The sequence below is a fragment of the Rhinoraja longicauda genome, chromosome 5 (assembly GCF_053455715.1).
Source record: "Rhinoraja longicauda isolate Sanriku21f chromosome 5, sRhiLon1.1, whole genome shotgun sequence".
NCBI lineage: Eukaryota > Metazoa > Chordata > Chondrichthyes > Rajiformes > Arhynchobatidae > Rhinoraja > Rhinoraja longicauda.
In genome coordinates this window covers 76,671,331-76,696,862 of record NC_135957.1, presented here as the reverse complement: position 1 = coordinate 76,696,862, position 25,532 = coordinate 76,671,331, and the positions used below count along the sequence as shown (strand labels likewise).

At 40.9% G+C, this 25,532-nt stretch overlaps 1 protein-coding gene across 2 annotated transcripts in view; it reads left to right on the top strand.

Annotated features, from left to right (window-relative positions):
• The window catches only part of bckdhb (branched chain keto acid dehydrogenase E1 subunit beta), a 159,819-nt gene that overhangs the window by 7,325 nt on the left and 126,962 nt on the right, over nt 1-25,532 (top strand). For both annotated transcript variants that reach the window (XM_078399826.1, XM_078399825.1), the window contains exons 3-4: nt 7,340-7,408; nt 20,744-20,877. In XM_078399826.1, the coding sequence (XP_078255952.1) occupies nt 7,340-7,408; nt 20,744-20,877 (203 nt within the window). The remainder of the gene's footprint in view (nt 1-7,339; nt 7,409-20,743; nt 20,878-25,532) is intronic.

The window sequence follows — 25,532 nt, the reverse complement described above, 5'->3', positions numbered from 1 at the left end:
CCACTGGCTCTCCCTTGTCTATTTTCCTAATTACATCCTCAAAAAATTCCATAAGATTAGTCAATTATGATTTCCCCTTCGTAAATCCATGCTGACTCAGAACGATCCTGTTACTGCTATCCAAATGTTCTGCTATTTCTTCTTTTATAACTGGTCTATAATTTCCCATTTTCTCTCTCCCTCCTTTCTTAAAAAGTGGGACATTAGTTCCATAAACAATGTCCAATGTCCATAATGGTGTAGAAGTGATTCGGACAGTACCTTAGTTTATTGAAGGATCATTCAGAAGCCAGATAATGGGAAGAAGCTGTTCCTAAGCCTAAAGATGTTTGCTTTCAAGCTTCTGTACCTTCTGCCACATGGGAGCAGGGAGAAAAAGTTATGATGGTGGTGGGACAAGTCTTTGATCAGTCTGAGTTATTCCAGCATTTCATGTCTATCTTCGATTTAAACCAGCATCTGCAGTTCTTTCCTGCACATCTTTGATTATGTTGACTGTTTTTCCGAGGCAACATGAAGTGTGAGATGGAGTCGATGGTGGTAAGCTGGTCTGTGTGATGGATGGGCTACATCGACAACTCTCTGCAATTTCTTGCAGTCTTGGGCAGAGTTGGTCCCAAACAAATTATGATGCAACCTGACAATATACTTTCTATGGTACATCTGTAGAAGTTTGTAAGACTCTCTAGAGACATGCCAAATTTTCTCGGTCTCCCTCAGGAAGCAGAGGGGTTGATTTGCCTTCTTGGCTATCGAATCAGTGTGGTTAGTCCATGACAGATCAATGGTAATATTAAGGCCAAGGAATTTGAAGCTCTCAACTGTTTCCACTTCTGCACCATTGATGCTGATTGAGGCATATATTCCAGCATGCTTCCTAAAGTCAGTAACTAGCTCCTTCATCTTCCTGACATTGAGGGAGAGGTTATTGTACTGACAACATGTCATTAACTTCTTTCTCTCCTTCCTGTACTCACTCTCGTCATTGTTCATGATTTGGCCCACCACAGTGGTGTTGTCTGTAAACATGTCAATGGAATTAGAGCTGAATTTGGGGGGCTGTATAGGGGTGAGTGTATAGGAGGAGACTGAGAACGCATCCTTGCGGGGCACCGGTGTTGAGAGTTATTGTGGAGAACGTGTTGCCACTTATCAATCACAGACTGATTGAAGTCTGTGGGTCAGAAAGTCAAGGATCCATTGGCAGAGGGAGGAGCTGATTCGTAGGTCCAGATTAGTTTGGATGAGATTATGGTGTTGAAAGCAGTTATAGTCGATAAATAGGAGTCTGATGTAGGGGCCTGCACAGTTGTGTAGCTCCTGTCCTTTCCCTGGAATTCCCCCTGCAAAGTTCCATACCACCAGCTTCTGCTTGAGTATTGAATGGTTAAACCCACTCTTTAATCAGACTTTAGTTTTCACTTTTTTTAATATCTTGTTTGTATTGTAATTCATCTTTATTTAATTTTGTTTAGAACTTGTTTGATATGCTTTTAAGTCCTCCACACTGCGAAATGCGTGAACTACAGAAGTACCTGGTTGGCTATGAAGAAATATTTTCCCCAAATGTTAACACTGCCGGATAAACGCAGTACTGATTTGCACAGTTTTGTTTACCTTTTTGCTGTTTTGAACTCATTGTTTTAATCAAATAAGAGGTGGTTGCATTAAGAATGATTATTTTTTAAGAATAGTGATGGTAAGTTGTTGGTACTTTACTATTTCACTTTAATTTTTTTTCTACAAAATTTTCTTTACTTTTTTGACTTCTGTTGGTTTTGTTGCCCTTTTCTTAAATTATTCTTTTTCTGGGATTGTTCCTTCAGTTTCAAAACCAGTAGAATTATTGGTAGAGTTTTTCTTCCAAACCATCTAATGTACTTCTATTTTAATATACGTTATATTTGAATGTTATCAAGCCAACAACTCTTTAGGCAGTGATAGTATAGTTGGGAATATGATTTGTTCTTTTCTTAATTTGCATGTATTCAATGTACAGTAATATTTTTTATCATGAGTTTTTAGTTTAGTTTAGAGATACAGCACAGAAACAGGCCCTTCGGCCCACTGAGTCTGTGCCAACCAGCAATCCCTGAACACTAACATTATCCTACACACACTAGGGACAATTTACAATTTTACTGAGCCAATTCATGTACAAACCTGTACGTTTTGCACCCAAAGAAGACCCATGCAGGTCATGGGGAGAACATACAAACACCATATAGACAAACCCTGTGGTCAGGATTGAACCCGGGTCTCTGGTGCTGGCTGTAAGTCAGCAACTCTACCGCTGCGCCACTGTGCTGCCCACGAATTGAGTTTGAGTTTTTTTTCCCCAATGCTAGTGAAAGGAAAAGGACCGGCCATTGAAATAGTACAACAGGTAATCTGGGCCATATCCTTTTTGCCTTGCAATATAGCGCATTGCTTACAGATGATTGATTTTAGCTCTTTACATTGAAGGGTTGTTTCTACTATTTTTACAATTTTCTGTTTTTAATGTAATTTACTAATTAACTGAAAGCAGGTAACATTAACAGATGCAAATGAGAAATAAAATGAATGTGAAAGTAGCTATATGAACAATAGTAAACAATTTAGAAAATCCTTTGTTTACATCATAGAAAATAATGGCAACATTTTAATTCATTGCAGTTATCGCTTGGGTGGTTTTGAAGAAAAAATAAGTCACAGTAAAGAAGAAATGTATATTTTCCTTTTACTAGCATTGGGGAATAAAAACTCAAACTCAACTCTTGGGCAGCACAGTGGCGCACCGGTAGAGTTGCTGACTTACAGCCAGCACCAGAGACCCGGGTTCAATCCTGACCAGAGGGTCTGTCTATATGGTGTTTGTACGTTCTCCCCATGACCTGCATGGGTCTTCTCTGGGTGCACTGGTTTCCTCCCACACTCAATCTGGACAGCCTGACATGTTCCTTCTCAACTAATTTAATGGAAAAAATATGACCCCTTCAATTAGTTAAATTGAATAAAAAGGTTGATTAAGCCGTGATATTAGTTCCTGTTTTATTATTTTGTATTTTCACTAAAAACATGTAGGAGATTTGGAATTTCCTTGATTGTTTTCAAAGGGTATTACAAGCAGCAGAACAAAAGATGTGATTGCATCCAATCTATCTGCTCCCATGTTACGCCTCATAAATTTTCATTATTCTTTGGCATGTAAAATCAATTAAAAATAAATGTATAATAAAACAATCTGCATTTATGCTGAACACGGGAAGCATGAGCACGGGAAGCATGAGCACAGGAAGCATGAGCACGGGAAGCATGTGACTTGGATAGATTAGGCGAGTGGGCAAATGCATGGCAGATGCAATATAATGTGGATAAATGTGAGGTTATCCACTTTGGCGGCAAGAACAGGAAAGCAGAGTATTACCTGAATGGTGACCGATTGGGAGAAGGGGAGATGCAACGTGACCTGGGTGTCATGGTGCACCAGTCATTGAAAGCAAGCATGCAGGTGCAGCAGGCAGTGAAGAAAGCGAATGGTATGTTGGCATTCAGAGCAAGAGGATTTGAGTTTAGGAGCAGGGAGGTTCTGCTGCAGTTGTACAGGGCCTTGGTGAGACCGCACCTGGAGTATTGTGTGCAGTTTTGGTCTCCTAACCTGAGGAAAGACGTTCTTGCCTTAGAGGGAGTACAGAGAAGGTTCACCAGATTAATCCCTGGGATGGCGGGACCTGCATATGAGGAAAGACTGGATAGACTGGGCTTGTACTCGCTGGAATTTAGAAGACTGAGGGGGGATCTTATAGAAACATATAAAATTCTTAAGGGGTTGGAGAGGCTAGATGCGGGAAGATTGATCCCGATGTTGGGGGAGTCCAGAACCAGGGGTCACAGCTTAAGGATAAGGGGGAAGTCTTTTAGGACCGAGATGAGAAAACATTTCTTCACACAGAGAGTGGTGAGTCTGTGGAATTCTCTGCCACAGAAGGTAGTTGAGGCCAGTTCATTGGCTATATTTAAGAAGGAGTTAGATGTGGCCCTTTTTGCTAAAGGGATCAGGGGGTATGGAGAGAAGGCAGGTACAGGCTACTGAGCTGGATGATCAGCCATAATCATATTGAATGGCGGTGCAGGCTCAAAGGGCCGAATGGCCTACTCCTGCACCTATTTTCTATGTTTCTATGTTTCTATGAGCTGTTTGTGCTGATTTATGCAGTTTTGTGCTTTTTGAATTTCTTTGATCATTTTTTTATCAACTCATTTTTATTTGAAAGAAATGGAGGTTGCATTAAGAATGTTTAATTTTTGAGAATAGTTGTTGGTAGAATTGTTTTCCAAATCTTTCGACATAGTTTTGTGATGTCTGCTGCACTCGGATGGAGGTGTGATTCTGTGTGGACATATTCAGACCACCCCAACATTTGATTTTACAAATTCATAATTTTGATGTCCAAAATTCAGAATTTTACATCAAAATTCATTATATGGCGCGTAATGCAACTTTTCAGCAAAAAAAGTATGCACGCCAAATGCGCAAACGGGTTGCGCTACGTTCATGTGTGAAAAACGACTATTATTTCTAACAGTCTGTAGTTCTTGGACTACATGTACAATGTCAGGCCTATCATGAGTATATTCTGTTATTTATAGAAAGGTTATTGAACAGAACCTCTTTGGATCGTTCACCTTGTTGTGGTGAAGAGGCTTGCGTGCCCCCATGATTCCGAGAGCGATGCCGTCGGAAGCATTAGCTTCTGGTAGGGCCACCCATGGCGGTAAGGTCGAGGATGAGGGTCCAGACTAAGAACGATCGAACCTGCAACACCTCAACGGTGGACCAGGTGGACGAAGTTACCTTGAACTCAACGGCTGTGAAGGCGGATGAAGGCTGCAACAGATCTATCGACTCCAATCGTCTTGGTTCCCTTGCCATTGGAATTAGTTGATTGACTTGTGAAGGACCTTGTACATCAAGTACACGTTAAACACACGCACAGGCGTCTTCGTTCTGGCATCAGAACGTAGACCATCATCCTCGACCTCGAGGGATAGCCATGACGACGACGACGATTGAACAGAAATACTTTTTACAACACAAAGAAAGAAATGTTTTGTTTTGTTTTTTCTATTTTGCTTTTTCCTTACACATCCCAATTCTCTTAGTATTGAATAAAAGAACAATGGTCATAAAATGTATGACTAGGTTATGAAGAAAGAGTTTCATTTAAAACCGCACATACCTAATTTCATTGAAGACATACTTGCTCCAGTGGTCTTCAACAGCAATTCACAACGGTCCATGTCCCCCTCACCCCATTACCCTCCTCCCGCTACTCTTCCTCCCCCCCTTTCCACCCACCACTCCCTCCTCCCCTCCCCCTCCCCATCTCCACTCCCCTTCCCACCCCCACTCCCCCCTCCCTTCCTCTGCCCAATTTCTTTTGCACTGCCTGCCGTTTTTGTGTATGTTTGTACCCATGTATAGTACGATTTGACGGGACAGCACACAAAGTTCTTCATTGTATCTTGGTGCACCTGACAATAATGATGCAATTCCAGCACCACTATGAATTAGTGACATTATTTTTTTTCTTTAGAGCTTTAAAAACATCTTATCCACATTTGGTTACATTTCCATTTTGAAATTTGTATTAATAAATAAATAACTTATTACACAATTATTTATTTTATGCTTAATTTTTATCCGACAACAACAACACCAACATAGCTAGAGAAATTGTATAGGAAAATAACTGCAGATACTGGTACAAATCGAAGGTATCACAAAATGTTGGAGTAACTCAGCAGGTCAGGCAGCATCTAGGAGAGAGGGAATGGGTGACGTTTCGGGTCGAGACCCTTCTTCAGACTGATCAGACTTCAGTCTGAAGAAGGGTCTCGACCCGGAATGACACCCATTCCCTCTCTCCTAGATGCTGCCTGACCTGCTGAGTTACTCCAGCATTTTGTGATACCTTAGCTAGAGAAATTAGTTGAAGAATTAGAGGGAGGAGAAGTAAAATGTGTTTTGATCCAGAGAGTGGTTGGCGACTGTATCCTGCTGCCTGAAAGGGCATTGAGATACAAATCGTGATCACATTTGAAAAGTACTTGTACTCAACGAGCTGTGACCTACATGATGTGGACTCAGTATTGGATGATAGGATTTAAACTCGGTATCTCATTCTTGATAGGTCTGGACACAAAGGGCTGAATGATTGTGCTTAATATATTTTCTGTTAGATTAGTTTAGCAGTACAGCATGAAAACAGGTTCTTTGACCCACTGAGGACCTTTACCCACCGGGCTGATCGATGGTTATTCATCGATAACCCATTCACCCTAGCTCTATGTATCCCAATTTTGCATCCACTTCCTCCATACTATTACAACTTACAGAGGCCAATTAACTTACAAACCTGCCCATCTTTGGGATGTGGGGGAAAATAGGAGCGCGTGGAGGAAACCCATGTTTCACAGGGAGAGCGTGCAAACTCCACAGAGACAGCACTCGAGGTCAGGATCAAACCCGGCTTTTCAATGCTGTGAGGCAGCAGGTCTACCAGCTGTGCCGCTACGTTAGTCCGTGATAGAATTGGATGAAGTCAGAATGTTGTTTCTTTCTTTCCTTGTAACACATTGAATTAATACACGCTTTTAAGGATATCTCAATCCCATAAGATCTTCATTGATCTCTGAAAAGTGACCCTGTTGTATGACGGCAATTTGTCAGTGAAGTCTTATCAAAAAGGTTCAAATTACAAGGTATAGTCTATAACTCCATCTTTTTTTAAATACCCACTTAAAGATCTTATCCCATTGAAATCACCAGGGTCTGCATGATCCTGGCTACAACCACTAGAGCACTGATAAATAAGGTTCTATCATATCGTAGACTTGGTTTACAGTGAATCTTTTCTCCTTGATTGTGGCAGTCCCTATTTAATATTTCCCACTATGTGATCAGCCAGAAATGTTCAGTGGGATCCGATGGAATGGAATTAATAGTCTGGATCATGCAGATGGCTAGCTCGTAGTTCATATAAAGTAGTGTAAAGTGGTGGCAAGCGACTATGCTTTAGCACATTAGGATTTCCGACTTCAATCCACTGGAGTACTGACCTGCTCAGGGGTAGGTAATGATCATATTGAGCTGAAAGATCAGATATGGTTCATACCAGTCAAAGCCCCATTCCTTTGAAATGGGTCACCAAACTGGATGGAAGCAGTGAGATGTTGCTTTGCTTTTTTTCAGGTTTTCAGTATTTGCAATTTTGTTTATATTTTAATCCTTTTTTACTGTGTTTCTTAATATGTTGAACTTTGCATCCTTATGAGGTTTTTATTTCTCTCATAGTGATTTTTGGAGAGGATGTTGCCTTTGGAGGGGTTTTCCGGTGTACTGTTGGACTGCGGGACAAATATGGTAAGCTACGCACTTTCTATTTAATTAACTTCCAAGACCATGTTACATAAATTAGTGGCGCAGCGGTGGAGGTGCTGCCTTACGGTGCCAGAGAACCGGATTCGATCCTGACTGCGGGTGCTGTCAGTATGGAGTTTTACATTCTCCCTATGACCGCATGAGTTTTCTCTGTGTGCTCTGGTTTCCTCCCATATTCCAAAGACGTACCGGTTTATAGATTAATTGACTTCGGTAAGTTGTATAATAGACAATAGACAATACAAGGAGGAGGAGGCCATTCAATGTGATCATGGCTTATCATTCTCAATCAGTACCCCGTTCCTGCCTTCTCCCCATACCCCCTGACTCCGCTATCCTTAAGAGCTCTATCTAGCTCTCTCTTGAATGCATTCAGAGAATTGGCCTCCACTGCCTTCTGAGGCAGAGAATTCCACAGATTCACAACTCTCTGACTGAAAACGTTTTTCCTCATCTCAGTTCTAAATGGCCTACCCCATATTCTTAAACTGTGGCCCCTTGTTCTGGACTCCCCCAACATTGGGAACATGTTTCCTGCCTCTAACGTGTCCAACTCCTTAATAATCTTATACGTTTCGATAAGATCTCCTCTCATCCTTCTAAATTCCAGTGTATACAAGCCTAGTCGCTCCAGTCTTTTAACATATGATTGTCCCTAGTGTGTACGATAGTGTCAGTGTATAGGGTGATCGCTGATTGGCGGGGACTTGGTGGGTCGAAGGGCCTGTTTCCGCGCTGTATCTCTAAAGTCAAAAATTTTAGTCTAACTAGAGCCATGGAACAGGATGGAAACAATCCCTTCTGCCAACCAGTTCTCTTTCCATGTCAATACCCTACTCCCAATACCATGTGCTCTAATTTTGCACACTAATCTCTTGTGTGGGACCTTGTGAAAGGTTTTTTGAAAGTCCAGATACACCACATCCATTGGCTCTCTCTTATCTATTCTACTTGTTACATCCTCAAAAAATTCCAGAAGATTAATCAAGCATGATTTCCCCTTCATAAATCCATGCTGACTTTGACCGATCCTGTCATTGCTTTCCAAGCAGTGCTATTACAAGCACATTTCCTGATCCTGACTACTAGAGTTGTTACCTTACAGCGCCAGAGATCCTGACTATGCATGCAGTCTGTACGGAGTTTGTACGTTCCCCCCGTGACCACGTGGATTTTCTCCGGGTGCTCCGGTTTCCACCCACACTCCAAAGACCTATGGACTTTAGTTTAAGATCTTTGGAGTGTAGGTTGATTGAACCTGTAGTTGAGTGTAAAATTATCCTTAGGGTTTGTAGGTTAGTCTAGTGGGTGATTGCTGGTTGACGCAGACTTGGTGGACTGAAGAGCCTGTTTCTGCACTGTATCTCTAAACTCTAAAGTTTAATCAGCTTAATCCTCTGCTCTCTTAATTTCCCATATTGAACTGGCCTTCCGTTTAATGCATCTACATAATTCATTTAAACAATTTCCACCTTCTTCACCATTCTGTTAACTTGTGACGTTACTTTCAGGGAACTATGTATTTATTTGTACTCTTTGGTCCCACTATTCCACAGCACTTCTCAAGGCATTACTATTCACTCGAAAAGTCCTATCCTGGTTTGACCTCCCAAAATGCAATACCTCCTACTTTCTCTGCATTGCCTCCAAGGCAAGTCTATCAGTTAAGGAGACCAAAATTAAAGCTAGTACTCCACATGCTGTCTCATCAAACCGCCGTTAAGATGCAGCAAAGTTCCCTATTTCTGTATCTACTCCCTCTTGCAATACAGCCAATATCTCATTTGTGCTCCTAAATTTGTGGAAATTTTTATCGTTGATTGTATCGAGTTGCTGTCAGATTTCTAATAGGGCTATGAGGTTTCTGTTAATGAATTGAATGATTCTGAAATATTTTAAATCAGCGGCGGACAACTTATAGGATCCAATTCTTCACTTCAGTTTCATTGACGGTTCCAGTGGCTTTTCATGTGATTCATGATTATAACCAGATTAGTTTAATTTAGTTTAGAAAAACGGTGCACTAACAGGCCCTTTGACCCACTCAGTTCGTGCCGACCAGCGATCCCTGCACATTAACATTATCCTACACGCACCAGGGGCAAGTTACATTTATACCAAGCCAATTAGCCTACACACCTGTACGTCTCTGGAACGTGGGAGGAAACCGGAGCACCTGGAGAAAACCCACACAGCTACAGGGAGAATGTACAATCTTTGCACAGACAGCACCCGTAGTCAGGATCGAACCCAGGTCTCTGGGACTGTAAGGCAGCAACTCTACCGCTGCACCACTGTGCCACGCCTGTAACATAGAATCTGGAATGGATGATCAGACTCTTAGGCCCAAAGTACCCTACAGATAGATCATGGCTGATCAATATCTTAACTCCATTTGCCATAACTTTGAGGTCATGAATAACTTTGCTACTGTTCTTTTTAAAGTCCTATCACCAGACTAATGATGTAAGAAGATAGAATTAAACAGCTTTTAACTCATTTAATAGGATTCCTGATTTTTTTACCAGGTTTCTATAACATTTTGTAATTTAGAATCCTCTTCCATTAAAAATATGTGTTTATTTGAATATGAAAAGTGAAAGCGTTTATGAACAGTACAATAACTTGAAAATTGGACAACTGATGACTAATTAGGACCGAGATGAGAAAACATTTCTTCACACAGAGAGTGGTGAGTCTGTGGAATTCTCTGCCACAGAAGGTAGTTGAGGCCAGTTCATTGACTATATTTAAGAGGGAGGTAGATGTGGCCCTTGTGGCTAAAGGGATCAGGGGGTATGGAGAGAAGGCAGGTACAGGTTACTGAGCTGGATGATCAGCCATGATCATATTGAATGGCGGTGCAGGCTCGAAGGGCCGAATGGCCTACTCCTGCACCTATTTTCTATGTTTCTATGTTTCTATGTTTCTATGTTTCTATGTTTCTATGTTTCTATGCAACTTTTGCACTTCAAGGGCATTCATATCAACAAGCATTCTCACTTTAGTTGATCAAGAAATTGATGAAATGCAATATGAAGGAACAGGTTAGAGCTTTGTGAAGAAGCCTGGGGGCAAAACATTTTGGCACGTTTTTAGCGCAAATCATACAAAGATCAGGCTAGCTGATAGTACAAACGCCTCCCACAGTACTACTGACAATAAGATCTGGAACCTGTCTGGTAAAATAGGCCAGGAGTTCTAATATCAGCGCCACAACTTGTGAAGCATCATGTTTATGCTATTCCAGTAGATGTACTTACCTATTGCCATAGTGAGGCCACACGTAAACTGGAAGGTCAACACCTCATTATCCACTTCAGTAGCTTACAACCCACCGGTATGAACACTGATTTCTCTGATTTCAGGTAACCTCTAACAATCCCTCATCCCTCTCTCTCTCTCCCCCCCTATGTCCCATCTGGATTTGCATCTATTTTTCCCCTCCCCTCCGCATATTCCTTCCTCTGGCTTCACAATTTGCAGCTCTTCAATGGTCTGTCTCACACCTTTTGCTTTAATCTCTGGCCTTTGTTCCAACCATCCGCTTGTCAAAAAAAGTCCCCCTCGCCTGTGTCCACCTATTATTTGCCACGCTTTGTCCTGCCTCTTCACTCTCCCAGCTTCCTCCCCTCCCCCCCTCCCACCGCCCCTACAATCAGTCTGAAGCAAGGTCCTGACCCAAAATATCACCTATCCATGTTCTCCAGAGACGCTACCTGACCCTTAAGCCAGTACTTTGTGTTCTTACCTAATAATAGCAATTCTAAAGGATTTAAATAATTAAAAATATATATTATTGAAAAGGGTGGAAAAGTAATTCATTTCAACCCTTCAAAAATGTTAACAATTAATTAAGCATTAAGATTGAGTAAAGTAAAAAAGAATAAATAGAACCTGTGCTTTTCAGTCAAGATTGATGACCCCATTCAAATGAATAGGACCATACCATTAAAGGTGGATGCCTTTGGCATAAAGCTGAGTGGCTTGACACAAAATATATCTGGACTCTATTCTGAGTATGTTTGTGCCTCCAAGTCCAGGGTGAATCTTCTAGCTATGGAGTAGATAATCAGATGCACGAGTATCTGTATCTCCTGCTCATTTTTAACTTCTGAATTATAATGCGCAACCTTAGAAATTGGGAATGGGCGGTCATACAGCACGGATAAAGGCCCTTTGGCCCAACTCATTCATGCTGATCAAAATGCCCCAACTAAATGACTTCCATTTGAAGGTAGACACTAAATGCTGGTGTAACTCAGCGGGACAGGCAGCATCTCTGGAGAGAAGGAATGGATGATGTTTCGGGTCGAGACCCTTCTTCAGACTTCCATTTGCCCGCATTTGGCCCATATTTCTCCTTTCCATGTACCGGTCCAAATGTCTTTTAAACGCTGTTACAGTATCTGACTCACCTACCTCCTCTGGCTTATCGTTTCATATCCCCACCACCTCTTGAGTGAAAAAGTTGCTCCCTAGGATTGTATTAAATCTTGCCCTTCTCATCTTATACCTCTGTCCTTTGATTCCCCTACCTTAGGTAGAAGACTCTGTGCATTCACCCTATCTATTCCCCTCATGATTTTATACATCTCTTATTAGATCACCCCTCAGCTTCCTGCACTCCAAGGAATAAAGTCCTAGCCTACCCAACCTCTCCCTATAGCTCAGCCCCTCAAGTCCTGACAACATCCTCGCAACATCCTCTGGCTGAAGAGCAGTACAGTTCAGCCCATTATCTGTCCTTCAAGTTAAAACACAGCTTTCAGATGCTGCGGCAAAATGGTTGAGAATGAGTTATCTTCAATGAGTTGTGAAAAATTGCTAACTCACGCAAGTCTCCATTCTGTTATTTTTGTTGATATAATCCAAGCCTTTATGTTTTAATGCCTTCGAATACTTTGCAATTCCAGTTACGATTAGCACTTAGACTTGTCTTTTAAACTTTATCTATATTGAAGGCTGAATTATTTGCTTTTTAGAACATTTTATTCAAAGTAATTTAGATTTTTTAGATTTAGAGATACAGCGTGGAAACAGGCCCTTCGGCCCACCGGGTCCGCGCCGCCCAGCGATCCCCGCACATTAACACTATCCTACACACTAGGGACAATTTTACATTTTGCCCAGCCAATTAACCTACATACCTGTATGTCTTTGGAGTGTGGGAGGAAACCAAAGATCTCGGAGAAAACCCACGCAGGTCACGGGGAGAACGTACAAACTCCGTACAGACGGCGCCCGTAGTCAGGATCGAACCTGAGTCTTCGGCGCTGCATTCGCTGTAAGACCGCAACTCTACCGCTGCGCCACCGTGCTGCCCTAATGAAAGTAATTTACACTCCATACACCACATACTTTTTGACTCACCAGTAGAATTTCTTGAATGTTTTGTCAATTCATTAATTTTAACTGGGAGAGCTAATAGCAAATAAATAGAACAGGATTTCAGTCATTGAAAATGGATGGCTTCACTAATGTGGCTTAAGTCTTGGTTTAAAAGAAAATCAAAATTAAGCTTGATGATTTTCTTAACGTAGACTTAACTCTCTTAGTTTCAAAGAAAATCAAGGGGTGTCTATTGAATTGCTCTGATACTTCTTGCTGCAAATCACGTGGAACAAAGGGCACCTATGAAGAACATGAGTGCTTTTACCTCCCAGCAAGAAGCAGTGGCTGCTCGACATGGAGGGCTTTGGAGAAAAAGCATCAAATGCCGCCAAGATATACTCTTCAAAAAATCCCGTGGTATATTTTCATTTAAATCGATTTTGTTGCTCCACTCCTCATTCACTCTCCTGAGGCCAGCCGAAGGGAAATGTTGCATGAATTGTATGCGGTCTGTGGCTGTCTTCCACTGTCTTAAAGCACTCATTGTGGCCACTAGATGGTAGTCTCTATCCATTATATTTTATGCTCGAAATACCCATGAAAATCAAAGCCAGCGTGAGTATTGAACAGTGATTTTTAACTACTTTAAAATGGCATTAATGTTCTGAAATTTGTTTCAGGAATCCAATTAAAATCAATGCCCAAAACGAAAAGGCCTGGAAAGGCTACACCCATTCTAACCTACCAAGTGAAAAAAGATTAGATTTGTGAGGCTTACTTTAGTTTAGTTTAGTTTAGAGATATAGCGCGGAAACAGGCCCTTCGGCCCACCAAATCCGTGCCGACCAGCAATCCTTGCACACTAACCCTATCCTACACACACTAGGGACAATTTTCAATTTTATCAAGCCAATTAGCTTACAAATCTGCACATCTTTGGAATGTGGGAGGAAACCGGTACACCCGGAGAAAGCCCACGCAGGTCATGGGGAGAACGTACAAACTCCATACAGATAGCACCCGTAGTCATGATGGAATCCGCGGAGGTCTCTGGCACTGTAAGGCTGCAACTGCACCACTGTGTTGCACCGAGCATATAGATAAATGGAGCTGCATTGTCCTGGAACTGGCCCACTGCCCAGTGCAATCTTTGGCCTCCTGTTCTGACCAGTTATGGTACAGAAGGTTAGCTAAGTTGACCCGATGAATCCGAGAATTGTCCCGTGAAGTGAATGGGCCATGAGCCATGACTTGACCGCAGCTTGACCTCGATGTGCCTAGAACACCATGCCGGTCGGTTTGTGCTGCCATCTGGCCTTTATGCATTGACATTTTTGTCGCCAACTAAATGTTCTAATGAGCAGGCATGGAAGTTGAAACTGAGCAAACAGGAGAGCCGAGTAAAGGTTTAACACATCCGAATGATAATGACTGTGTTAAACCGTATTGTGGTATATTGATTTAAAAAGGATAGCCCAGAATCGGAGGCAGTACAGAAGTGATTAATTGGACTAATCCCGTGGATGAAAAAATAGATAGATGTGTTTTTTTGGAGTTTATAAAAGTGAGGGTCGTAATCTTAGGGAAACATATGAGATGCTAAGGAGGTATTGCAGGGTTGATTGAGATACATTTTTGAAAGAACAGGAATTGAAGGCTGGCACAGAAAAGGATAAAAGCTGGAAGAGTAAGATATAGTGTTGGAGTAACTCAGCAGGTCAGGCTGCATCTCTGGAGAACATAGATGGGTGACGTTTCGAGTCGGCACCCTTCTTCAGAATGGAATCTGGAATTTTGGATCTGGAACAGCTCAGCCATGATCATGTTGAATGGAGAGGCCAGTTTGCCTACTTCTGCCCCATTGTTCTTGTGTTCTTATTAAATAGGTTAATATGCTGGTATGGGTGAAAAAACAAAAGCGGGAAATTTCCTATCTGTTTGCAAAACAATGTACCAAGTAAGCTTTTCCATTGGGTCTTGACCTGAAGTGTCACCCTTCCGTTTCCTCCACAGCTGCTGCCTGACCCACTAAGTTCCTCCAGAACTTTGTGTTTAGCTTTTAAGATTGTTCATCAACTGCTTGAATTAATGGTGTAGGAAAATAACTGCAGATGCTGGTACAAATCGAAGGTATCACAAAATGCTGGAGTAACTCAGCAGGTCAGGCAGCATCTAGGAGAGATGCATCTAGGAGAGATGGGTGACGTTTCGGGTCGAGACCCTTCTTCAGACTTGAATTAATGGAGTAAACAACACTCAGTATAGATTCAGTAAAGGAAACAAATGATCAATCTCCTTGTACATTTTGGAGTATGATATCCAAATGGGCTTTGGAGAATCTCATTACAAAAAAAGATTAGAAAAAAATTCACATGAAAGACTCATGGTTAAATTGAAGTGTGTGAATGGTAATTTGTGGAAATGTTAATGGGTGAATTAAATCCATAAATGTGGCTTCTCCAAGAGGAATCGTGTCATCCTATTTTTCTGATTACAGTTTATATTACTGCTGTTTCTAATTTATAACGAAACTGGTTGGAGAAAATTCATGTGAATTCATGAAATATTGGAAACATAGAAAATAGGTGCAGGAGTAGGCCATTCGGCCCTTCCAGCCAGCACCGCCATTCAATATGTTCATGGCTGATCATCCAAAATCAGTACCCCGTTCCTGCTTTCTCCCTATATCCCTTGATTCCGTTAGCCCTAAGAGAAATATCTAACTCTCTCTTGAAAAATACCTGTGAATTGGATATTGAAAATATCCAGTGAAAATATTGCACAAAACTAAAATTGGGGGGACATTTGATTCCAACAGGGCAACAGAAAATATTACAATTAGAGTCAAGAGTGTTTTATTGTCATATGTGCCAAAACAAAACAATTATATCAATTATAATAGTGCAAAGACAAATTAATGCCCCCAGGTAGTATAAGAAAATAACTGCAGATGCTGGTACAAATCGAAGGTATTTATTCACAAAATGCTGGAGTAACTCAGCAGGTCAGGCAGCATCTCAGGAGAGAAGGAATGGGTGACGTTTCGGGTCGAGACCCTTCTTCAGACTTCAGTCTGCCCCCAGGTCGTAGTTTGGAGGTTATTTGGATGTTGCAGCTTTTAATAGCCTGATGGTTGTTGGGAAGAAGCTGCCTCTGAAACCTGGAAGTTACTCCTATACCTTCTTCCTGATGGCAGGAGTGAAATGAGTGTGCGGCCAGGATGGTGTGGGTCTCTGATGATGCTGGCTGCTTTTTTGAGGCAGCGACTCCAGTCGATCCTTTCGATGATGGGAAGTTTAGTGTCCGTGATGAACTGGGCAGTGTTTACCTCTTTTTGTAATCTGCTTCGTTTTATGCTGTTCGAGTTGCCGAACCAGGCCGTGATGCAACTTGTCAAATTTGTCAAACAATGGCAAATAATATGTAGTATAAACAAATATGAAGTCCTGTGTTTAGAAAGTAAGAAATGTTGAAATAGTAGAAGATAAAGTTGTAGGTGATCAAACTTCTGAGTAGACTCAACACATTGAACAAGAAGTAAGAAATCTCGCAGTCCATTCAGCAAGTGTCGACAGCAATCAAAGAAGAAAGAATAGTGACAAGTTTAAATTTACACATTACAAATTGGAAGAAGTGATCATACTCAGATGGCATAATGCTTCAGAGATCTCGAGTACAACATCCATTTTTAATTGATAATTGATAAGTTCCAGGAGTAATGTTTAATATCTTAGCCTGGAGCTCATGTAGCCTGCTGGTTGTGGCAGTTCTCATTGATGCTATTTTCTCTTTATTGACGCAAAGAAAACAATGGCAAAGGAATATAAAATATTTCATGTGAACTCATTCAATAAACATTTTCTAATAATAATCTTTGTTTCTGAATTGGGATTTTTCCAAAATCAGTAAACATCTCTTCACATTCAGATTTTAATCATTTTAATAATTTGCCGAAGGGGGAAACAAGATGCATAACATGGAAATTACATTTTGAAGAAATTAAAACAGAAGCCCTACGACATACTTTATAGTACTTAAAAATATAACTCTGACTCCTGAATCATTCATACTTCAGTAAAATCCCAATTTCCCCTATGTATTTCAGAAACTAAGAACATTATTCTTCAGGATTCTTCTTCAAAAGTGAAAGAAAACTCACCTCAAAAGGAAAATAACTAAACTAAATAGTAGGTCCTGACCCGGAACAATGTCTATCCATTCCTTGCAGAGATGCTGCCTCACCTGCTGAGTTGCTGCAGCACTTTGTGTTTTTTTTGGGTAAACCGAACAGTAAATTACTGGACCACAAACCTGTGGCATCTTTCTTCCTCTTAGCAAACCTAGGATGTAGTTTTCCCCGCGAGTCTGCGAATTTCCATGTGGACGTCTTTTGGTCTGCATAAGTTATAGGAGCAGAATTAGGCCATTCGGCCCATCTGGTCTACTCCGCCATTCAATCATAACTGATCTATCTTTCCCTCTGAACCCCATTCTCCAGCCTTCTCCTTACAATGCCTGACACCCTTTCTAGTCAATCGTTCACCTTTTGTGTAGTGCAAGAGCATTTAAAAAGTGTTTAAAAAAAAATCTAGAAATGTTTATGAAGTTCGATCCTGACTAAGGGTGCCGCACTGTAAGGAGTTTGTACGTTCTCCCCGTGACCTGCGTGGGTTTTCTCCGAGATCTTCGGTTTCCTCCCACACTCCAAAGACGTACAGGTATGTAGGTTAATTGGCTGGGTTAATGTAAAAATTGTCCCTAGTGGGTGTAGGATAGTGTTAATGTACGGGGATCGCTGGGCGGCACGGACTTGGTGGGCCGAAAAGGCCTGTTTCCGGCTGTATATATATGATATGATATGATATGATAAGTGATTGTGCCGCTAAAGGAAATTTGAAATAATAGCACAAAATGGTGCAAGTGTTCAACAAGTCAATAAACGGTTATGAAAGGAATGGGATTCAACGTTTCATGTCAATATCATGTGAACTGGAAACATACGCTCACTCTCCACAGATGCTGCATGACAGGCAAGCATTTGTAGCATCTTCAGTTGCTTTTGCTGGAATTGCAGCACTGTGCTGCCTCTAACCACGTGCTAAATAAAGCCATGTGCTTGCAGACCAGCATTTATTCAGAATTCTGCTGCTCAGTCCCTAATTACTGATGCCATTTTTTAAAAGTGAAGAATTACTTGCCAAGCCACCAGCTCTTTTCATATCGCTCAACCGTTGAGGTCAAACCATAAATGATCAGATTGAGAAAATTGCAAAATTCAGGTATGCTCCAGCTGTCCTGTTCTTGCAGCTTCATTTAAAGCTTATTTTATTCTATTTTTCCATAATCATTTAATGACATTTTAGGAGAAATAAAAGCCCTCCTAACTTTATTGGTGTAAACTCGAGCTTCATTGGTTGAAACCAGATTAACATTACAAAGTTATTTTTTAAATAAAATGAATTTTTCTTCTATTGGCCAGAAGTGTATCAATTGTATCAAGCCTCGACAATGTTTCTCAATGAAAAATGCAAAAATTCATGTTCTTTCAACAAGAATGATCTGCTCGTTTAGGCAATACAACTGCAACAACACAGACTATTTGACTGAAGGATTAATGCATTAATGCTAAAATTCAGTACATGAATTTCCTCAATGTTTAATGGTTCACATTATTTCCCTCCTTGATGAAGTGGATGTATAAGTACATCCGCAAATGAAGGTTATTATTTCAACACAAGGGATTCTCTATATATAAAATAATAAGTTTCAGAATAGATGTATGCATTATATTTTTCTTTCAATATAAATGTTCTCATAAAACACCACCCAGAATGTAAATAAAAACTAAGCAAACACTGCTATTTTAATATGGTTCAAAACCATAAACCACATCTGACAATGGTTTCCTTGATACACTTCTGGCCAATAGAAGAAAAATCCATTTTATTTTTAAAATAATATACTTTATAATGTTAATCTGGTTTTAACCAATGAAGCTCGAGTTTACATCAATAAAGTTAGGAGGGCTTTTATTTATCCTAAAATGTCATTAAATGATTATGGAGAAATAGAATAAAATAAGTTTTCGAAGCCAACCCGAATGTGCCAAAACCTTGCAATGACTCTGTTATAAACCAGTGTAAGAAAATAACTGCAGATGCTGGTACAGGAAGAAGAAGGGTCTCGACCCGAAACGTCGCCCATTCCTTCTCTCCTGAGATGCTGCCTGACCTGCTGAGTTACTCCAGCAGTTTGTGAATAAATACCTTCTGTTATAAACCAAATCATTAACTTGATCACAAGCAAAAGTATTCCTGATGCTTGTTCAATCTGCCATGAACCTGACTCAATAGCAGTCAACCTTTCACAAGTATATCGACAATTGTAAAATTCAATGTTAATCTTAAATTGCAGCACAATGTGTGTAACTAGTTTAGAGAATAATTTAAGTGCTGCCCATTTACGTTAGCTCTAAGATTATTAATAACTTGTACGAGAAGAAGTGATGTATGGTTTCTGTTTGAATCTAATAATAACAATGCAAACACAGCATAGATATAAAATAGTTGCACCACAGGTAGACAAGGTGGTCAAGAAGGCTGTCGGCACATTGGCCTTCATCAGTCTGGGTATCGAGTATAGTAGTCGGGATGTTATATTGCAGTTGTCCAAGCCGCTGGTGCAAGTAAGAATTTCATTGTTCTGTTTGGGACAGATGACAATAAAAGACTCTTGATTCTTGGTGAGGCCACAGTTGGAGAATTGTGTTCAGTTTTGGCCACCCTGCCATAGGAAAGAAGCAAGCTATCCTTAAATGCAGGGCCTTTGTTTTGTATTAATATTGTTTTTTAAATTTTTTAACTTTTTTGCTTTGTATTTTTTTATTATATTATTTATTGAGTAGTGTTTTTATAGACTGTTTTTATTTTATTGATCTTATAGAGGTGTATAAAATCACGAGAGGGTAGATGCACAGTCTCTTGCCCAGAGTAGGTGAATCGAGGACCAGAGGACATAGGTTTAAGGTAAAGGGGAAAAGATTTAATAGGAATTGGAGGGTTACATTTTTAACACAAAGGGCGGTGGGTGTACGGAACAAGCTGCCAGAGGAGGTAGTTGAGGTTGGGACTGTCACAACGTTTAAGAAGCAGTTAGACGGGTGCATGGATAGGACAGGTTTGGAGGGATACGGACCAAACGCAGGCAGGTGGGACTAGTTGGGCAGAAGGGCCTGTTTTCACACTGTATTACTCTATGACTCTATGACCTGTTATTGCTGCCGCAAATAAGAATTTAATTGCTCTTTTTCGATACATTTGCCAATTAAACACTCTTAAATTGTATATTTTCGATACATTTGCCAATTAAACATGTTCCCAATGTTGGGGGAGTCCAGAACAAGGGGCCACAGTTTAAGAATAAGGGGTAGGCCATTTAGAACTTAGATGAGGAAAAACGTTTTCAGTCAGAGAGTTGTGAATCTGTGGAATTCTCTGCCTCAGAAGGCAGTGGAGACCAATTCTCTGAATGCATTCAAGAGAGAGCTAGATAGAGCTCTTAAGGATAGCGGAGTAAGGGGGTATGGGGAGAAGGCAGGAACGGGGTACTGATTGAGAATGATCAGCCATGATCACATTGAATGGCGGTGCTGGCTCAAAGGGCCTAATGGCTTCCTCCTGCACCTATTGTCTATTGTCTATTGACTCTTGTAAATTCATTTTTATATGATAGTGCTGCCTTCCTCGATATGCTGACATTACTTATTCACTAAATAATGGGAGCAATTGTGTATCTTGGTTTACATCAATATTGAGAGGTCTTTATGGGCATGGAGAGAAAAACCAAGACAGAAAAAACAGAAAAATTGATGTTGTATTAATTGCAATTGTGGTTTGGTTAAACATCAATTGAACCCTTGAGCATTTTTGATAATACTTTGTAGTTATTCATCTTGTGCAATCATAAAATGTTGCTTTGTCTTAGGAAAGGAACGAGTGTTTAATACCCCTCTCTGTGAGCAAGGTATCGTGGGATTTGGAATTGGGGTAGCGGTTACAGGAGCGAAAGCGATTGCAGAAATCCAGTTTGCAGACTACATCTATCCAGCCTTTGATCAGGTATGTAATGCTGTCACTACAATTCCCGTAGCTTTATTAATTCTTAAATTCTGTTTCAACATACTATATTTCAAAACTCATTTGTGAATGTGCGTTTTTAAAAATCATGACAGAAATATGTAAATTTAACATTTAATTGCGCTTTCATTGCACATTTGATTGTCTTTCCAACATAATAAGGATATTATATCCTAGGATCAAGTGAGAGCAGCTATGTTCTGAATTTTTAAAACTTTTATTGTCATACACCTCCATCGTAATATTTGCGCTTTGTATTTTGCGACACAGGTTGCACAAGAGTGTAAGAAGGAACTGCAGATGCTGATTTACACCGAAGATAGACGCAAAATGCTTGAGTAACTCAGCGGGTCAGGCAGCATCTCTGGAGAAAAGGAATAGGTCAAGTTTTGGGTCGAGACCCTTCCTCAGACTGAGTCTCTCAAGAGTGGTGGATGCCTGGAATGCACAGCCAGGGATGGTGGTGGAAGTAGATACAGGAGTAGTACTTAAGAGTCTTCCAGAAAGGCACATAGATATGCACGAAATGGAGGAATATGGATCATGTGTAGGGCGGAAAGGATGAGTTTATTTTGGTACCATGTAGGGTACAGGCATTGTGGGGACAAGGGCCTGTTCCTATGCTGTGAAAAGAACCGTGAAAAGAATCGCATGCAGGATGGGGCCTTTCTGGTTTGATTTGAGTCAATTTCATGCAATAATTTTGACACATTGAATAAAATAAAATGATGCTCTTGTTCTGCATGCTTGTTTTAATGCAATATTAATTTGTATGTAATAGCCCACACTCCACAGTATGGTAACTTAGAAGAAAAAATAGGTTAAAATATTTGCTTCAAAGCAAAACTGATGTCAGAGATTACATTGTTTTCAAATTGTTTTAATATATTCTAGTATTTAGTTGCAGTGCAGTTGATGGGATAATACTGCTATCGATTAGTGCAGGCAATCTCTAATAAAGCAGGCTTGTAGAAACCCATTTGAAAGCATAACATGTCTTTCCCTTATAACTAATGTTATGGGATAGCCTATTTCTAAATATTAGTTATTTAGTTTTGTTATTCGGTACAGATATTTTAATTATAAAAGATGGTTTTGATGAGCAATACCAGTGGAGGGTTTTTCTCAACAACCCAAGTCTCAAAACATATTTAAGATTATGCTTTGAGACTTGGTTGCTGAGGGAATTTAGTTTGGAAATTAATTGAATGTATTCAATGAACTGCCCTGTTAAATTAACTAATTAAATAAATTAATTTGCTTGTCAGGTGCTTTGAACAGATGATTATTCTAAAACGTAAGAATTTCTTACAGAATTTTCAGCCTGTGTGAGGCATTGATTGATTGAAGGTAGTAGTGAGGAAATCCCATTTACTGAAGAAATAACTTACTGAAGAAAATCATCTTGAGAGGAAAGCCTCATATTGGGAGAGGTTGCAGCAGAGACAGAAAAATGAAGATGACAAGATATTGTCTTTGCAAGAGGCAGGTGGGAGGGGGTGTAGTCAAGGTAACTGTGGGAGTCAGTGGGATTGTAGCAGCCGTCAGTACATAGTCTGCCTTCATCCCTATCTCCATCCTTCTGCCATCACCCTCGGCTCTCTTTTCCAGCTTTCTTTCCCCAACTCGATTCAGTCTGAAGAAGAGACCTGACCCAAAATGTCATCTGTCTATTCCCTCCACAAATGTTGCCTGCCCTCCTGAGTTTCCTACCCTGAGTTCCACCAGCATTTTATCTTTTGCTCAGGATTCCAGCATCTGCAGTTTCTTGTGTCTGTATGTTACAACTGTGGTATTTGTTATCCTCATGCCAGTGTTATTTGTTATCCTAAACCCAGTGAAATGATCACTTGAATTTATTTGAGCTTGCCAAAGTGGAATTCATAGCATCTTGTGGAACCGCAGGATCTAATTAAGGCAATTTCTGCTGTTTTCGATTTGGGTTCTTTGCTGTGATCTTACCATATCTGTCTGAAATCTGCCAGTTCATGACAGGAGAGGGAGAAGTGATGACAGGAGAGGGAGAAGAATAGCATTTGAATTGTACAAAGTTTTTAGTCATTATATTGAAATAATCTAATGCGAGAAAGTTCCTCCAAATAATAGACTAGTACAGCTATGTGTTTGCACTGCAAATGCTAAGTTGAACCCAACGATCCCATATGGAGGCTGCATAGCATTTAGGCAAACAGCCTGGAGCTGGCCAGATTGTGGACATGTGGTGTAAAGAAATGTAAGCCTGTGAAGAAGAATGCCTTGGGCAGATGGGGGTCAATGGGATGAAAGTTAGAAAACAAACAGTCAAGTCAAGTCAAGTCAAATTTATTTGTCACATACACATACACGATGTGCAGTGAAATGAAAGTGGCAATGCCTGCGGGTTGTGCACAAAAAATAATTACAGTTACAGCATATAAATAAAGTTAATAAGTTACTATTAGTGTCGACAAAAATTTAGTCTCTGGGGTTATAAAAGTTGACAGTCCTGATGGCCTGTGGGAAGAAGCTCCGTCTCATCCTCTCCGTTTTCACAGCGTGACAGCGGAGGCATTTGCCTGATCGTAGCATCTGGAACAGTCCGTTACTGGGGTGGCAGGGGTCCCTCATGATCTTGCTGGCTCTGGATCTGCACCTCCTGATGTATAGGTCCTGCAGGGCGGCGAGTGTAGTTCCCATGGTGCGTTCTGCTGAACGCACTACTCTCTGCAGGGCCATCCTGTCCTGGGCAGAGCTGTTCCCAAACCAGACTGTAATGTTGCCGGACAGGATGCTCTCTACAGCCCCAGAGTAGAAGCAATGAAGGATCCTCAGAGACACTCTGAATTTCCTCAGTTGTCTAAGGTGGTAAAGGCGCTGCTTAGCCTTACCCACCAGTGCGGTAATGTGCGTTGCCCACGTCAGATCCTCTGCGATGCGGACTCCCAAGTATTTAAAACTGCTCACCCTATCCACAATAGACCCATTTATCTCCAGTGGCGTGTACGTCCTTGGATGTTTAGCCCTTCTGAAGTCCACAATCAGCTCCTTTGTTTTAGTGACATTCAATGTTAATGGCGTGTTATTCCCAGCCTGGAGGAGCCTTTACCATTCTCTCTTCGATAGCACCAGCACTTGTGGAGCCCAGTCATGCCTCTTCAGCCTTCTTTTCCTCTGCATCTTAAAATGTCCGATTTCTTTTTTTTCCCAGTTCTGATGAAAGGTTCTTAACTAAAAGACCTGACTATTAGAGATAATAAATTGCAATAATTTTTCAATTACTTCTTTGTTGGTTGAAAATGAATCGGTTACTGAACTATTAAGACCATCATTCCTCCACATGTGTGCATCTGTGTACTGTGGATGGCTCGATTGTAATCTAGTATAGACTTTCTGCTGACTTGTTCACATGCATCAAAAGCTTTTAATTATACCTTGGTACATGCGATGCTAAACTAAACTAAACATGCATGCACATGCACACTCGCACGCACACAGAGTGAAGACATGGTACAGCTGGAGACAGGCTCATCGGCCCAACTTGTACACCTGACCAAGATGTTTGGCTGAGTTAGTCCCATTTACCTGCATTTGACCCTTCTCGAAACATTTTCTATCCATGTACCTGTTGAATGTTTTTTTAAATTTTGTAATGATACCTGCCTCTATCACCTGCTCTGGCAGTTTGTTCCATCTACCCACCTGCAAGAAACCTGTCCCTCAGGTCCCCTTTAAATCTATTTCCCCACACATAAAATCCATGCCCTCTATTTTGAAAGTTTCCTACCCTGGGTAAAAGATTGTGACCATGCACTTTACTCATGATTTTGTAAACCTCTATAAGGTCACACTTCACTCTCTTTTACTCAAGGGGAGACAGTTCCAGTCTATCCAGTCTCTCCATTTAAACCAAATCCCCCAGCCCTGGTAGCATCCTTGTGGATCTTTCAAGCTGCACTCTCTTCGGGTGCTGTACTGTAAGGAGTTTGTACGTTCTCCCCGTGACCTGCGTGGGTTTTCTCCGAGATCTTCGGTTTCCTCCCACACTCCAAAGACGTACAGGTATGTAGGTTAATTGGCTGGGTAAATGTAAAAATTGTCCCTAGTGGGTGTAGGATAGTGTTAATGTACGGGGATCACTGGGCGGCACGGACTTGGAGGGCCGAAAAGGCCTGTTTCCGGCTGTAGATATATGATATGATATGATATGATATACCCTTCTTACAGAAGCATGGTGACCAGGGCTGCAGAGAATAGAGGTTTGGACAGAGGGTTGCTGGGCCTGCAGGAGAGCTTTGGACCCAACGGGTCCACCCCCGTCTATTACTGTTTAAAAAAAAAATCTTATTTCCCTAGTTGGGTTCTGAACAAACTGCTCATGGATGTTTACCTTGATGTATTTCAGATTTTTTTCCCCTTTTCCTTTTACGCTCACGATATCTCATTCAATATCCAAGTAATTTAAGGTTCCCGAACCTTGTGGTTGCACATTAGTTTAATTTAAAGATACAGCACGAAAACAGCTTCGGCCCACCGTATCCACACCCATTAGCGATCCCCACACACTAACACACTCCTATACACACTAGGGACAATTTATAATTTTACCAAGCCAATTAACCTACAAACCTGTATGTCTTTGGAGTTTGGGAGAAAACCGG